Source organism: Oncorhynchus mykiss, chromosome 13, assembly GCF_013265735.2.
Source record: "Oncorhynchus mykiss isolate Arlee chromosome 13, USDA_OmykA_1.1, whole genome shotgun sequence".
Classification (NCBI taxonomy): Eukaryota; Metazoa; Chordata; class Actinopteri; order Salmoniformes; family Salmonidae; genus Oncorhynchus; species Oncorhynchus mykiss.
The window spans coordinates 42,478,142-42,494,044 of NC_048577.1; the positions used below are offsets into that span (position 1 = coordinate 42,478,142).

Below are 15,903 nucleotides of genomic sequence, written 5' to 3' on the forward strand. Positions count from 1 at the left end.
GTCCCCATTAAAGTGGATCAAGTACAACGGTCTGCTGCTTCCTTGAATAGTTGGCTTGCTCTATGCATTTTAGCCCCAATTCTCCCTTATCTGAGAATATTTCAAGTAAAAATGAAGTTCGAACAGGTGTGTGCACCTTGCTCAGTATGAGCCACAGGAGCATTATACACTGAACACAATTATAAACACATGTAAAGTGTTGTTGGTCCCATGTTTCATGAGCTGTAACACAATATCCCAGAAATGTTCCATACTCACAAAAAGCATATTTCTCTCATCTCTGTTAGTGGTTATTTTATCCTTTGTCAAGATAATCTATCCACCTGACAAGTGTGGCAGATCAAGAAGCTGATTAAACAGCATAATCATTACACAATGACAATAAAATAGCACTCTAAAATGTGCAGTTTTGTCACACAACACAATGCCACAGATGTCTCAAGTTTTGATGGAGCATGCAATTGGCATGCTGACTGTAGGAATGTCCCCCAGAGCTGTTGTCAGATAATTTTATGTTAATTTCTCTAACATAAGCCACCTCCAACGTTCTCTTAGAGAATTTGGCAGTATATCCAACCGGCCTCCCAACCGCAGACAACCACGCCAGCCCAGGAATTCCACATCCGGCTTCTTCACCTGCAAAATCGTCAGAAAGGGCAGGGGGTGCTGAGTATTTCTGTCCGTAATAAAGCCCTATTGTGTGGGAAAACTCATTCTGATTGGCAGGGCCTGGCTCCCAAGTGGGTGTGCCTATGCCCTCCCAGGCCCACCCACAGCTGCACCCCTGCCCAGTCATGTATTATCGATAGATTAAGGCCTAATGAATTTATTTAAATTGACTGATTTCCTTATAACTGTAACTAAGAAAAATCCTTGAAATTGTTGCATGTGGCATTTATATTTTTATTCGCTGTAGGTTTCAAAATTTGGGAGAAGAACCTACCCCCGGATCAATAGTTTCTTCCCACTGTAAAAAGTAAACATGGTTGGACTAGATCCTTATTCAGGGTAGTGCTTGCTCAACTGTGAAATTGAAATGTTCCCAGGCCATTCAGTATATGGACACCCAAAAAGTGTCTGTTTAATAGCTGCAACAAAGAAATCAACACATTTATTCAGTTCTTCCCTTTTGATTCAAATCATAATCACATTTCCACAGCAGCCCATATCACACATTTATATTTTATATCCGTTTAACCCTTTTAATATAAACCATTACTTACTGGGTAAATACGGAGAGCGAACCTGTGTTTAAGGTCACATTTCAGTCCTTTCACTGAGGGTGAGGCAGAATACAACATTCATCTCCCAAATGTTTGTGTGTAATATTTCAAAATCGGTCCATCCATAAAATAATGTACATCCATAAGATGATGGGCAAGGCTCCAGCTGTGAGTCTTCTGAGTTGGCGAAATAGAGTGCAGTGCAACAGTTAAGTCCTTGTTGTGTGCGCTAAAGGCCCCCATATGTCTGGGGGTGGGAATTGTTCTGTTCATAAATCCGTGAGTCTGTGCGGTCCTGTGTGACTCAGTTTTCAGGCCTGACCTGCTCCAGTGTGGACTTGAGGATGTTCCTGGAGCTGCTGCACGACTCCAGGGCCTGGATGTGTCTGAAAGTCACAAATATACAGTTATACACCTGCAATGATGGACAGTTTCACCTTTACTGTCGTTAAATGCAGCAGCCTGACAACAAAAGAACATGGGTACATTGTGCAATTTGGAGCATGTTGGCAATATCCTTAGGGAACTTTGTGTTAATCTGCAGTCGGAGAGGGTACCTGAGAGCTACGCTGCCACCCATCACTCATGCCCTTACCGGGACATGAAGGCCTCCAGCACGGCGATGTGGTCCTGGGGGAAGTAGTCCTGACGCACAACGTACTCCAGGGCCTGCAAATGCCCAGGTACTACACGCACCGGCTTCACTTTGTCCTCACTCTGAATGAGACAGGGAGAGGGGGAGACACAAGGGCTACAATAATACAAGGCAGAAGAAAACCAGGAGTTTTTCTACAAATTCATAGAACGTGTGTGCATACCTTGAGGAGTCCCAGCATTACTAACAGCGATGATATAAAGTTGTAACCTTGGAAGGAGGGGCTTGCGAAGGCTTTCCTAAGAATTGCATCTGCAGAACAAAGAGAACATATACTTAACATGCGGCCATACATATGAACGAAAAAAATTGCATATCCATGGACTCAGTCATCTGGCCCCATGTCTTCAGTAAGTACTCGGAAATAAGATAAGTGGCCCTTACCAATACTGTCTAGGACAGCACTCTTAACATCTTTATCTTCCTCATTGTACACAGAGGAGATTTTCAGGAATGCCTCCGCTGTCTTACCAGCATCCGCCACATCTACCTGGAAAGAGAAGAACAAGGACAAAAGGTTAAACACGTCACCATCAACCTGTTTCAGCCTACTGACACACACTGTATGTCACCTCAGGTTTCCACTAAGTAGTTTGCTGTGTAAGGTATTCATGACAGGGTGTGTTAACCTGCTGTTCAAAGAGCAGGGCCCTCTTGGTGCCCAGTTTGAGCAGCTTGTCGGGGGAGGGGAAGCAGAGGAAGGAGGAGGCATCTGGGGATCGGGGCACTGACGGAGGAGAGGAAACCTGATTCACACTGCTGTCTTCTTCCTCCACATCATCATCCTCCTCCTCCTCCTCATAGTCATCCTCCTCATCTTCATCTTCATCATCATCCTCCTCCTCCGGCTCCCCTTCATCGTCGCTGCAGGTAGAGACAAAGATTACACAAAAATATTTTCTCATGGCGGCTTGTGATAAAAGACAGGATGGTTGAGGTTCAGTGTGGGTAAGTCTAAAAGTATAAACTAATTTAATATTTCAATCCAGTACCTGAGTGATCCCAGCAGGTCTCCCATGTTCAGGCCATCCATTACCTCTCTGAGAGCATCACAGCCCTCCTCCCCCAGGCAGTTACCTGACAGTACCAACACACACAACACAAAGTCACACATGAACTCTACAGATCCTATGAAAACACTACCAGCTGATGCAACATTTTCAATCCAGATTTCATGTGTTGTAAGTCAAATCCAACATGTACCATTTAGGTCCAGTTTCTCCAGTGTGGCTTTGCCCTCGACTGATTGTGCCACCAGCAGTGCAGCTTCTCCTGTGATCTCCCCGAATGACAGATTCAGCTCCTGACAAAGAGGTAAAAAAAAATATGGGTATGAGTCAGGTGCTGCCACAGCAGAGGGAAGTGTATGAACACACATTAATTAACAATCAAGCGCAGTAGATGTTCCTGCAGCCAAGGGTGGGACCAGTGCTACCCTGTACCTTGAGGATGGGAAGCCCCTCAGTGATTGCCTCTGCGATGGCTATAGCCCCCTCGGAACGCACCAGACAGTCTCCAAAGTTTATCACCTGGACACTACGCAAATGTTTCAGAGCCTTAAGGGGGCACAAAACACGCAGTGTCAGTCAATAGTATGGCAAGTGCATTTGAGCATACATCAACTTCATGAGTTTCATTGTCATACGGCCTTCGTACACAAGGCAAACCACTACTGTACCTGTGCCATGGCGATAGCTCCTTTCTTGGTGAAGGTGTTGTCGTTGAGGTTGAGGACCCGGAGCTGGGGGTTGTGTTGCATGGCAGTGGCCAGAGCAGTCACTCCAGGGTGGTTGATCCCATTCTGGGGCACGTGCACTTCCTCCAGACTACCCATCAGCTGAGGTCATACAGTAGCATCAGACAGAGATAGCTATATAGACAGTATATAGCTTGTCACTGTCAGGACAGTTTAATTATTGACTCAGTGGCATTACGTTGGAGTGTTCGAGGAGCTTTATCCATGCTGCTGCCAGTACTAATGCTAAGAGCTCCATGTGAACCACTGTGGTGACTAACTGCATATACTCTACAAGTCCAGATCGTCAGAAATTCTGATATGTTCAGCTCAGGAGCCAGTGTCTGTACCTGGAAGGCCTGGGCGAGGGCAGTGGCCCCATCGTTCTCCAGACGGTTTCTGCCTGCGATGAACACCTTCAGCCCGAGGGGGGTGCCCTGTGCACTGGACTGCTTATAGCACTCCGTCAACGCTGCAGCTAAGATCTGAGGAGACCACATACAGAGCACAGTGAAAAAACTATGTTGGAAAAAGTTAGGATTGTCATGATAGATATTAAATCATGATATCACTTCTCAAATGATAGCACTATTCAACCTTAACACAAGCTATATATTTCATACGATAAGTTAAATTAGCTTTAGATCTTCTCTTAAATTATACAGACTACATTACAACTAGTACGGGGCAACTTTATGTTGTGGAGTCTGCTCAATAACGTAATGCAGCTCCTATCAAGCTGGAGACATTCTGCCCACCTTGCCTCCACCAATGCCCATGCCGCAGTTGTTGAGCCTCAGTTCCTGCAGTGTGTGACAGGCAGTGCTCTTGAGCAACTTCTCGATGCCCTTCACCCCGTCTGGTCCAAAGGCATTGTCACTAAGGTCCAGCACGGTCAGTCTGGCGCCTGCTGTCATCAGGGCCGCACCCAGGGAGTTCTGAATAGGGGAGATGAAGGCTGAGTTTACAATCCCAGGACCATCTTTCATCTATCAAAGGGAGCAAGTATTATTATTATTATTTTTTTTTTTTAATTGTCTCACCAGGGCTGGAGGGATCTCAGAACGCAGCCGCCCAGTAAACATGTCACTCCAGTAACAGTACTGAGGGAGAGAGAGGGTTATATAAAGGGTTAGCTAAAGTATTGTCTAGCTTGCCATATTTATATATATGACAGATATAAAAGCAAGATAGAACAGAGCCAACAGCAGGTACCTCATCAAAATCAACATATGAGATCATCCATCTCTCTCCGTGTGGCTATCAGTGGAATACCTGTCCTCTGTACCACGAACAATGCAATCAAAACCTCATCTCATAATCACTCTGTGACTGGTACCTTAAATTCACTCTTTGTCTCCAGGGCTTTAGCGATGGCCTGTGCTGCCTCCACCCCATAAGTGTTCCCCTCCAGCCTGAGCGCTTGCAACCCCTTGAACTCCTGGATCTCTTTCACTATCTCTTCCACTGGAAAGAAGGAGACAGAGGGAAAGATTGAAAAGACAGACCATGATTGTTTGAAGAACAGTACATTGGGCTCCCGAGGTTAGCAGCGGTCTAAGGCACTGCATCTCATTGCAAGAGTCACTATAGTCCCTGGTTCGAATCCAGGCTGTATCACATCCGGCTGTTTTTGGGAGTCCCATAGGGAGGAGCACAATCGGTCCAGCGTCGTCCAGGTTTGGCCGGGGTAGGCCATCATTGTAAATAAGATTTTTTTCTTAACCGACTTGCCTAGTTAAATAAAGGTTACATTTTTTGTTTTTAAATAGAACAAAAAAACATTTGGCATTGGACACCACATTGTACTTGAACAACCTATTGGATGACAATTGGAGGAGCATAAGCATAATGAGTCAATGGACAATGGTTGGAATTCTTACCAGATTGTGCATTGTCGAATTTGCGTCCTTGGCCTTTATAACTCAACTCTCCCTCAGTCACCTGAGTTTTGGCCAGAGAGTCGGCCAACTGTGCAACAGCATCTGTCGCCATCAGGACACCTGAGGAACATACTAACTTATGAACAAGAACATGCACTACTTACTTAAGCAACACATACTATATTATCAATTACCACCTAGTAGAGTACCTGCCAAAGACCTAGCGTTACCAAACACACATGCAGTTTGAATGTTATAAACATTATTCATAGTTAGCTAACTAGTTAGTTAACTTTGGCTAATATACACAGGGGGTGGAAAGTTGCTCTGTCTGTAAACGTTGCTAGCTTGCTATCATTGTGCTACTCTCTCGAAGAAGTGGAAACACTTGCTAACTAATGTTAGCCAAGTAGCAAGATATGTTTAGCGTTGTAACTATCTGGTAAGTAGTTATAAACACTTGGCATACACCATCTCATGCCAGGATAGTTGAGGCTAACTAGCTAGGTGGAAATAGCTGAACATGGTGGATCATTTCCAAGGGTGTGATAAAGCTGGAAATGTTCCACAAGAATACAGCCATCAAAGCAAGTTACTTAACGTTGTTCTGACTTGGTAAAGTCATAACATGTTAGCTAGCTAGCTAGCTTAGCAAGCTAGCAAGAGGAGGGCATGCCCTGCTACGGCCATCGACCAACTTGATCTGATAAATATGGCACCTCCCCTCACGTGTGACCTTACTAACGTTTCCCTGAATACATTTGCAAGCGAAAATGTCTCTGAAGTAGTAGGAAACGTGTATCAATGCTTACAAAATGCAAATTTCTGCGTATAACTAGTTGTTTCCAGAACAGCGCTGTCTGTCCCACAAGCTGTCTCCCGCTCGGTTCTGACGTTTAAACACTTCGATGACCATGGCTGACGCGAGACACATGTGACTTGTAGTTCCAGGCAGTTTCGTTGCCTCATCTTCTTCTATTACATCATGGCGGTCCGCAAACAAACGTTTAAGTACATGCCGCCACCTACTGTGCTGGAATGTACGATCAATCATGACATGCCATATTCTGTGCTAGCATGAAAAAATAATACAAAAAAATAATAATACCTACTAACTTCTGCCCCACCCCCCCAACCCACTACCCCATTAAACTTGATCTATATCATGCTGAAACACTCCACACTTAGGATTGTTCAGCATGTCAACAACCATTTCAACAGTAACATCTGTTATACCAATATCTATTTTGCCGTCTCCACAATCAAATCAAATCAAATGTATTTATATAGCCCTTCTTACATCAGCTGATATCTCAAAGTGCTGTACAGAAACCCAGCCTAAAACCCCAAACAGCAAGCAATGCAGGTGTAGAAGCACGGTGGCTAGGAAAAACTACTTAGAAAGGCCAAAACCTAGGAAGAAACCTAGAGAAGAACCAGGCTATGAGGGGTGGCCAGTCCTCTTCTGGCTGTGCCGGGTGGAGATTATAACAGAACATGGCCAAGATGTTCAAATGTTCATAAATGACCAGCATGGTCAAATAATAATAATCACAGTAGTTGTCGAGGGTGGAGCAAGTCAGCACCTCAGGAGTAAATGTCAGTTGGCTTTTCATAGCCGATCATTAAGAGTATCTCTACTGCTCCTGCTGTCTCTAGAGAGTTGAAAACAGCAGGTCTGGGACAGGTAGCACGTCCGGTAAACAGATCAGGGTTCCATAGTCGCAGGCAGAACAGTTGAAACTGGAGCAGCAGCACGGCCAGGTGGACTGGGGACAGCAGGTGGTCCTGAGGCATGGTCCTAGGGCTCAGGTCCTCAGAGAGAGAGAAAGAAAGAGAGAAAGAGAGAATTAGAAAGAGCATACTTAAATTCACACAGGACACCGGATAAGACAGGAGAAGTACTCCAGATATAACAAACTGACCCTAGCCCCCCGAAACATAAACTACTGCAGCATAAATACTGGAGGCTGAGACATGGGTGGTCAGGAGACACTGTGGCCCCATCCGATGATACCCCCGGACAGGGCCAAACAGGCAGGATATAACCCCACCCACTTTGCCAAAGCACAGCCCCCACACCACTAGAGGGATACCTTCAACCACCAACTTACCATCCTGAGACAAGGCCGAGTATAGCCCACAAAGATCTCCGCCACGGCACAACCCAAGGGGGGGCGCCAACCCAGACAGGAAGATCACGTCAGTGACTCAACCCACTCAAGTGACGCACCCCTCCTAGGGACGGCATGAAAGAGCACCAGTAAGCCAGTGACTCAGCCCCTGTAATAGGGTTTGCGGCAGAGAATCCCAGTGGAGATGACCTTCAATGACTACAATGACCTTCAACCTTGCATTTCTGCTTTCCACAACCTGAGTAGCATTGATAACCTTACCAATACAAGCTATGAAGTCTACTTTATTCATTATCAAGGTGTCCTTTGGCACTACACATTCATGCCAGGACCAGCAGAAACCCCACCCCTGACATTAGGTCCAGCCATGGAAGCGCCATCATTCCACACTGTAGCTCCACCAATCTGTCTGACAGATTCTGCATACAATACATCATGACTGCTTCTATATATCTGAGCCTCTCTAGCCTCTCTCTGCACCTGGCATCCACCAAATGCTGCGCTATGTTCCCCCCACAGTTATAACACTTAACTTTCACATTGCTCCCACATTCACCGGAGTCATGTTGCCCTCCACACATGGCATATCTTTTCCTTCCTTTACCATCTACAGCTACATGTCCAATCCTTTGGCATTTAAAACACCGCAATGGGGATGGGACAAATAACTCTGACATTTAAACTAAGGAATCCTATATGTACTTTTCCAGACAAAACCTTATCTAACCTCAGCAGCACTGAAAAGCTTTCACTTCTTATCAACCTTTTGTCCTCAATCACTGCATTCACATTTTCTTTAACATTATCTATGGACATAGATATTGGGACCCCAGTGATGCCTCCCCTCAACCTAGTTTAAGCACCTGGGACATGGCTTTTAATTTGATTCTCATTAAACTTCTCTATTTTCAGAATCTTCTCTTGCTGAGCCTGGCTACCACAAAATATAAACAATCTACAATTTCCAATGAACCAAGCTAATTTGACTTATTTCTCTATGGAGTAAGTTAGTCGGATAGGGTGTAAATGAGGCCTGTGGTCTCATCAAACACCATCACCACTTTCCACTCCAACACAAAGTTACTCTTGCTTCCTACCTTGGCAGTCTTTATGCTTACTTTACCAGATGCTCCACTGCTTTCTGCATCATGATCTCGCTTCTTCCTACATCTTTTCACTACCGACCGGCCCTACTCCTCCATACCATCAGAACGGTCATCCATATTGTTTGCATTCCAGCACAGCTGTTGCTTCACCAATCCTCTCTCCATTTCGTCCACACTACTCGCTGCCATCGATCTCAACAATCAAAATAGCCACTGTGGCTAATCTCATCTAAACCTTTATTTTATGTCAAAAAGCAAACATTTTTTAAAAAACAGTGATACTGAACAGTGTAGCTATATTTACATATTTCTGTGATCAGTTCTCTGAGATATCAGTGCTTGGGAGAACTCCAGTAGCCCAAAGGCTGACAGATGGCGATATTCAAGTCATAAACCACATTTCCATCCACAGTTTTTATGTGAATCATTTTATTAGTATTTATTTCATCTTTATTTAACCAGGAAGGCTAGTTGAGAATAAGTTCTCATTGACAACTGCGACCTGGCCAAGATAAAGCAAAGCAGTGTAACGGGATTCGTCCTCCTCTGACGAGGAGTATGAGAGATCGGACCAATATGCAGCGTGGTACGTGTTCGTCATGTTTTAATTAACAAAATCACTTAACACGAAAATAACAAATAGAAAGACAGAAACGAAAACCGAAACAGTTTCGTGTGGAATACACTGTAAGGGTTTTCTTCCTCCTCTTCGTCTGAGGAGGAGAAGCGAGAAGGATCGGAGGACCAATGCGCAGCATGGTAAGTGTCCATGGTTGTTTATTTAAAAAAACATAAACTGAACACTATGAATACAAAAACAATAAACGTGAAACAAACGAAAACCGAAACAGTACCGTGTGGCGAACAAACACAGACACGGAAACAAACAGCCACAAACAAACAGTGAAACCCAGGCTACCTAAGTATGATTCTCAATCAGAGACAACTAACGACACCTGCCTCTGATTGAGAACCATACTAGGCCGAAACATAGAAATCCCAAAATCATAGAAAAACAAACATAGACTGCCCACCCCAACTCACGCCCTGACCATACTAAATAACGACAAAACAAAGGAAATAAAGGTCAGAACGTGACACACACAGACACAGAAAACAGAAATCACCCACGAAACACAATAGAAAACAGGCTACCTAAATATGTTTCTCAATCAGGGACAATGATTGACAGCTGCCTCTGATTGAGAACCATACCAGGCCAAACACAGAAATATCAAATCATAGAAAAACTAACACAGACAACCCACCCAACTCACACCCTGACCATACTAAAACAAATACATAACAAAATAACTAAGGTCAGAACGTGACAAGCAGTACGTCACAAACAACAACACATAGTTACACATGTAATAAACAAACATACAGTCAATAATACAATAGAAAAAGTCTATAGGGCCACCCAACGAGAGCATACAGGTCGCAGTGGTGGGTAGTATATGGGGCTTTGGTGACAAAATGGATGGCAATGTGATAGACTGCATCCAATTTGTTGAGTAGAGTGTTGGAGGCTATTTTGTAAATGACATCGCAGAAGTCAAGGATCGGTAGGATAGTCAGTTTTAAGAGGATATATTTGGCAGCATGAGTGAAGGAGGCTTTGTTGCGAAATAGGAAGCCGATTCTAGATTTCATTTTGGATTGGAGATGCTTAATGTGAGTCTGGAAGGAGAGTTTACAGTCTAACCAGACACCTAGGTATTTGTAGTTGTCCACATATTCTAAGTCAGAACCGTACAGAGTAGTGAGGATGGACGGGCGGGCAGGTGTGGGCAGCGATCGGTTGAAGAGCATGCATTAAGTTTGACTTGCATTTAAGAGCAGTTGAAGGCCACGGAAGGATTGTTGTATGGCATTGAGGCTCGTCTGCAGGTTTGTTAAAAGTGTCCATAGGGCCAGAAGTATACAGAATGGTGTCATCTGCGTAGAGGTAGATCAGAAAATCACCAGCAGCAAGAGCGACATCATTGATGCAGTGCCTTGCGAAAGTATTCGGCCCCCTTGAACTTTGCAACCTTTTGCCACATTTCAGGCTTCAAACATAAAGATATAAAACTGTATTTTTTTATGAAGAATCAACAACAAGTGGGAAACAATCATGAAGTGGAACGACATTTATTGGATATTTCAAACTTTTTTAACAAATCAAAAACTGAAAAATTGGGCGTGCAAAATTATTCAGCCCCTTTACTTTCAGTGCAGCAAACTCTCTCCAGAAGTTCAGTGAGGATCTCTGAAGGATCCAATGTTGACCTAAATGACTAATGATGATAAATACAATCCAGCTGTGTGTAATCAAGTCTCCGTATAAATGCACCTGCACTGTGATAGTCTCAGAGGTCCGTTAAAAGCGCAGAGAGCATCATGAAGAACAAGGAACACACCAGGCAGGTCCGAGATACTGCTGTGAAGAAGTTTAAAGCCGGATTTGGATACAAAAATATTTCCTAAGCTTCAAACATCCCAAGGAGCACTGTGCAAGCGGTAATATTGAAATGGAAGGATTATCAGACCACTGCAAATCTACCAAGACCTGGCCGTCCCTCTAAACTTTCAGCTCATACAAGGAGAAGACTGATCAGAGATGCAGCCAAGAGGCCCATGATCACTCTGGATGAACTGCAGAGATCTACAGCTGAGGTGGGAGACTCTGTCCATAGGACAACAGTCAGTCATCTGGCCTTTATGGAAGAGTGGCAAGAAGAAAGCCATTTCTTAAAGATATCCATAAAAAGTGTAGTTTAAAGTTTGCCACAAGCCACCTGGGAGACACACCAAACATGTGGAAGAAGGTGCTCTGGTCAGATGAAACCAAAATTGAACTTTTTGGCAACAATGCAAGACGTTATATTTGGCGTAAAAGCAACACAGCTCATCACCCTGAACACACCATACCCACTGTCAAACATGGTGGTGGCAGCATCATGGTTTGGGCCTGCTTTTCTTCAGCAGGGACAGGGAAGATGGTTAAAATTGATGGGAAGATGGATGGAGCCAAATACAGGACCATTCTGGAAGAAAACCTGATGGAGTCTGCAAAAGACCTGAGACTGGGACGGAGATTTGTCTTCCAACAAGACAATGATCCAAAACATAAAGCAAAATCTACAATGGAATGGTTCAAAAATAAACATATCCAGGTGTTAGAATGGCCAAGTCAAAGTCCAGACCTGAATCCAATCGAGAATCTGTGGAAAGAACTGAAAACTGCTGTTCACAAATGCTCTCCATCCAACCTCACTGAGCTCGAGCTGTTTTGCAAGGAGGAATGGGAAAAAATTTCAGTCTCTCGATGTGCAAAACTGATAGAGACATACCCCAAGCGACTTACAGCTGTAATCGCAGCAAAAGGTGGCGCTACAAAGTATTAACTTAAGGGGGCTGAATAATTTTGCCCGCCCAATTTTTCAGTTTTTGATTTGTTAAAAAAGTTTGAAATATCCAATAAATGTCGTTCCACTTCATGATTGTGTCCCACTTGTTGTTGATTCTTCACAAAAAAATACAGTTTTATATCTTTATGTTTGAAGCCTGAAATGTGGCAAAAGGTCGCAAAGTTCAAGGGGGCCGAATACTTTCGCAAGGCACTGTATATACAGAGAAGAGAGTTTGCCCAAGATTTTAACCCTGTGGCACCCCCATAGAGACTGCCAGAGGTCCGGACAACAGGCTCTCCGATTTGACACACTGAACTCTGTCTGAGAAGTAGTTGGTGAACCAGGCGAGGCAGTCATTTGAGAAACCAAGGCTGTTGAGTCTGCCGATAAGAATGCTGTGATTGACAGACTCAAAAGCCAGGTCGATAAAGACAGCTGCACAGTACTGTCTTTTATCGATGGCGGTTATGATATCGTTTGGGACCTTGAGCGTGGCTGAGGTGCACCCATGACCAACTCGGAAACCAGCTTGCATAGAGGAGAAGGTAAGGTGGGATTCAAAATGGTTGTTGATCTGTTTGTTAATTTGGCTTTCGAAGATTTTAGAATGTGTCACGAGAATTTCTATCTCAATGTTCTAACTGAACAATTTTATACTCCCTCTGTATGTTAGGTTGTAAAGCTCTAAGTTTTAATATACAGACAAAGTCCAGCATACAAAGGATCAGCACTTTATTCAGAGAGCACTCTGCCACTCAAAAGCAGACAGTCTTTTATACACACACAAATCCTTATCTTAGGCTACTCCCTGTTCAAACAAACAGTATTTTTCCACCTACCACAGAATAGCGAAAGAACTATCAATCTTGTCACATTCTTCAAGTCTTTCACTCCCCCCCCCCCCCCCCCCCCCTGATTGGGGCACCTTGGTTTGAAAACCTCTAATGGTTTTCTGTTATCTGTTTTACAGCTGCACCCTGCTTGCATATCTTAAAAATAATATAATGCCATAGTTCTAGAATTCTAACAGAGCTACACACATCCTCAGATTATATTCTTATGATTCTAACACATTTTACACAGTTATACAGTTTTGGGTGGAATACTTTAGTCATTACCTTTAAACATTCAAATTCTTATATCAGAAAGGCAGGCCAGGATGGATATAGGTCTATAACAGTTTGGGTCTTGAGTGTCTCCCCCTTTGAAGAAGGGGATGACCGCGGCAGCTTTCCAATCTTTGGGGATCTCAGATGACACGAAAAAGAGGTTGAACAGGCTTGTCAAGATTGTCTAGCCCAGCTGATATGTAGGGATCCAGATTTTGCAACTCTTTTAGGAGGGGAGGGGGGGGGGGGGCTTGGGCAAGTTGCTACAGATGGTGCTGAGCTGTTGGCCGGGGTAGGGGTAGCCAGGTGGAAAGCAATGCCAGCCGTAGAAAGATGCTTATTGAAATGATCAATTACTGTAGATTTATCGGTTGTGACAGTGTTTCCTAGCCTCAGTGCAGTGGGCAGCTGGGAGGAGGTGCTCTTATTCTCCATGGACTTTACAGTGTCCCAAAACTTTTTGGAACTACAGGATGCAAATTTCTGTTTGAAAAAGCTAGCCGTAGCTTTTCTAACTTACTGAGATAAATAAATATCAAGGGTCTTATTTTTGCCGTTCTTGCGCTTATCCATACAAATCGTATCATGTAAACTAACCTAACCACACTATCTGTGAGCTGTTGGTTAGAGCGCAAGTATGGAGATCAGAGTAGCCACATTTGCTATTTATCGACAAAACTATTGGTAGAGTTGAGAATGCGATGGAAACACATTTAACTTTAGATTTTTATTCTGTACATGAAAACGTATGTAAAAAATGTGATTTTTATCCGCAAAAGTCAGTTTGGTGGAAACACCATTGGTGGGAAAAAAAACACATATTTTCTTGAATGTAGATTTTAAAATATTTGCATTAAAATGTGTCGCCAATTGGATGGAAATCTAGCTATAGTTTTTTTAAATGTAAATGTTTTTAACTTTGATGATGTCATTGGGTAGAACGTTTTTAAATGTGTCTTCCATAAAACTTCAATTTGCTTACCGCCCCAATAGGTCCACAGACGACGCAATCGTCATCACACTGCACACTGCCCCATTCCATCTGGACAAGAGGAATACCTGTGTAATAATGCTGTTCATTGACTACAGCTCAGCATTTAACACCATAGTACCCTCCAAACTCGCCATTAAGCTTGAGACTCTGGGCCTCGACCCCGCCTTGTGCAACTGGGTCCTGGACTTCCTGACGAGCCGCCCCCAGGTGGTGAGGGTAGGAAACAACCTCTCCACCCTGCTGATCCTCAACAATGGGGCCCCACAAGGGTGCGTTCTCAGCCCTCTACTGTACTCCCTGTTCACCCATGACTGTGTGGCCATGCACGCCTCCAACTCAATCATCAAGTTTGCAGACGACACTACAATGGTATTCTTGATTACCAACAACGACGAGACGGCCTACAGGGAGGCGGTGAGGGCCCTCAGAGTGTGGTGTCAGGAAAATAACCTCACACTCAACGTCAATAAAACAAAGGAGATGATCGTGGACTTCAGGAAACAGCAGAGGGAGCATCCCCCCATCCACATCGACGGGACAGTAGTGGAAAAGGTTTTAAGTTCCTCGGCGTACACATCACGGACAAACTGAAATGGTCCACCCACACAGACAGCGTTGTGAAGAAGGCGCAACAGCAGCAGCGCCTCTTCAACCTCAGGAGGCTGAATAAATTTGGCTTGTCACCTAAAACACTCACAAACTTTTACAGAGGCACAATTGAGAGCATCCTATCGGGCTGTATCACCGCCTGGTATGGCAACTGCCCCGCCCACAACCGCAAGGCTCTCCAGAGGGTAGTGCGGTCTGCACAATGCATCACCAGGGGCAAACTATCTGTCCTCCCAGGACACCTACAGCACACAATGTCACAGGAAGGCCAAAAAGATAATCAAGGACAACAACCACCCGAGCCACTGCCTATTCACCCCGCTATCATCCAGAAGGCGAGGTCAGTACAGGTGCATCAAAGCTGGGAACGAGAGACTGAAAAACAGCTTCTATCTCAAGGCCATCAGACTGTTAAACAGCCATCACTAACATAGAGTGGCTGCTGCCAACATACAGACTCAAATCTCTGGCCACTATAATAAATGGATTTAATGAAGGTACCACTGGTCACTTTAAATAATGCCATTTTAATAATGTCTACATTACTCATCTCATATGTATATACTGTATTCTGTACCATCTACTGCATCTCGCCTATGCCGCACAGCCATCTCTCATCCACATATTTATATGTACATATTCTTATTCATCCCTTTACATTTGTGTGTATAACGTAGTCGTTGTGAATTTGTTAGGTCACTTGTTAGATGCTACTGCACTGTCGGAACTAGAAGCACAAGCATTGCGCTACACTCACATTAACATCTGCTAACCATGTGTATGTGACCAATAAAAATTGCTTTGATCTTTGCGGGTATTGCGCTAGAAATAATACAAATGTCTCGCTTTAAGAGGTAAAACGAGACGAAACTACTCAATATCGCCATCTGCCGGCCTTTGCGCTAGAACTGCAGAGAGAATCAACACAAAAAAAATGTGAAAGCTATCCTAGCTAGGTGAATTTCTCAAATAAAATAAAAATGCAAACGTTTTAATTTCGTGTATAATTGATTACTTCCTTATGACATGTCTAAACAAGAAACATTTTATTCAGAG

General features: G+C 43.9%; 1 protein-coding gene across 3 annotated transcripts; it reads right to left on the reverse strand.

The window, feature by feature from the left end:
- Positions 1-882: 882 nt before the first annotated feature.
- Positions 883-6,463, reverse strand: LOC110486414 (ran GTPase-activating protein 1). 3 transcript variants are annotated; one of them, XM_021558007.2, is made up of 15 exons: positions 6,309-6,463; positions 5,497-5,616; positions 4,953-5,080; positions 4,657-4,716; positions 4,372-4,551; positions 3,964-4,098; positions 3,557-3,715; positions 3,321-3,434; positions 3,082-3,181; positions 2,871-2,955; positions 2,508-2,742; positions 2,263-2,368; positions 2,042-2,130; positions 1,819-1,940; positions 883-1,609 (listed from the first exon to the last, which is right to left on the reverse strand). In XM_021558007.2, exons 2-15 carry the CDS (start codon positions 5,606-5,608, stop codon positions 1,528-1,530), a joined length of 1,707 nt encoding a protein of 568 aa, XP_021413682.2. In that variant the 5' UTR covers positions 5,609-5,616; positions 6,309-6,463; the 3' UTR covers positions 883-1,527. The 3 variants fall into 3 exon arrangements, with proteins under 3 accessions (XP_021413682.2, XP_021413683.2, XP_036798346.1); XM_021558008.2 differs by having other exon boundaries at positions 1,781-1,940; XM_036942451.1 differs by lacking the exon at positions 6,309-6,463 and adding an exon at positions 6,098-6,116.
- Between the last annotated feature and the right edge of the window lie 9,440 nt (positions 6,464-15,903).

Excerpts from the sequence above, each read along its gene's own strand:
- LOC110486414 (XM_021558007.2), bottom strand. The coding sequence starts at position 5,608 with ATGGCGACAGATGCTGTTGCACAGTTGGCCGACTCTCTGGCCAAAACT. Across the intron at positions 2,131-2,262 it reads TGCTGTCCTAGACAGTATTG|ATGCAATTCTTAGGAAAGCC; the intron begins GTAAGGGCCACT and ends TTTGTTCTGCAG. Across the intron at positions 1,941-2,041 it reads TAATGCTGGGACTCCTCAAG|AGTGAGGACAAAGTGAAGCC; the intron begins GTATGCACACAC and ends TGTCTCATTCAG.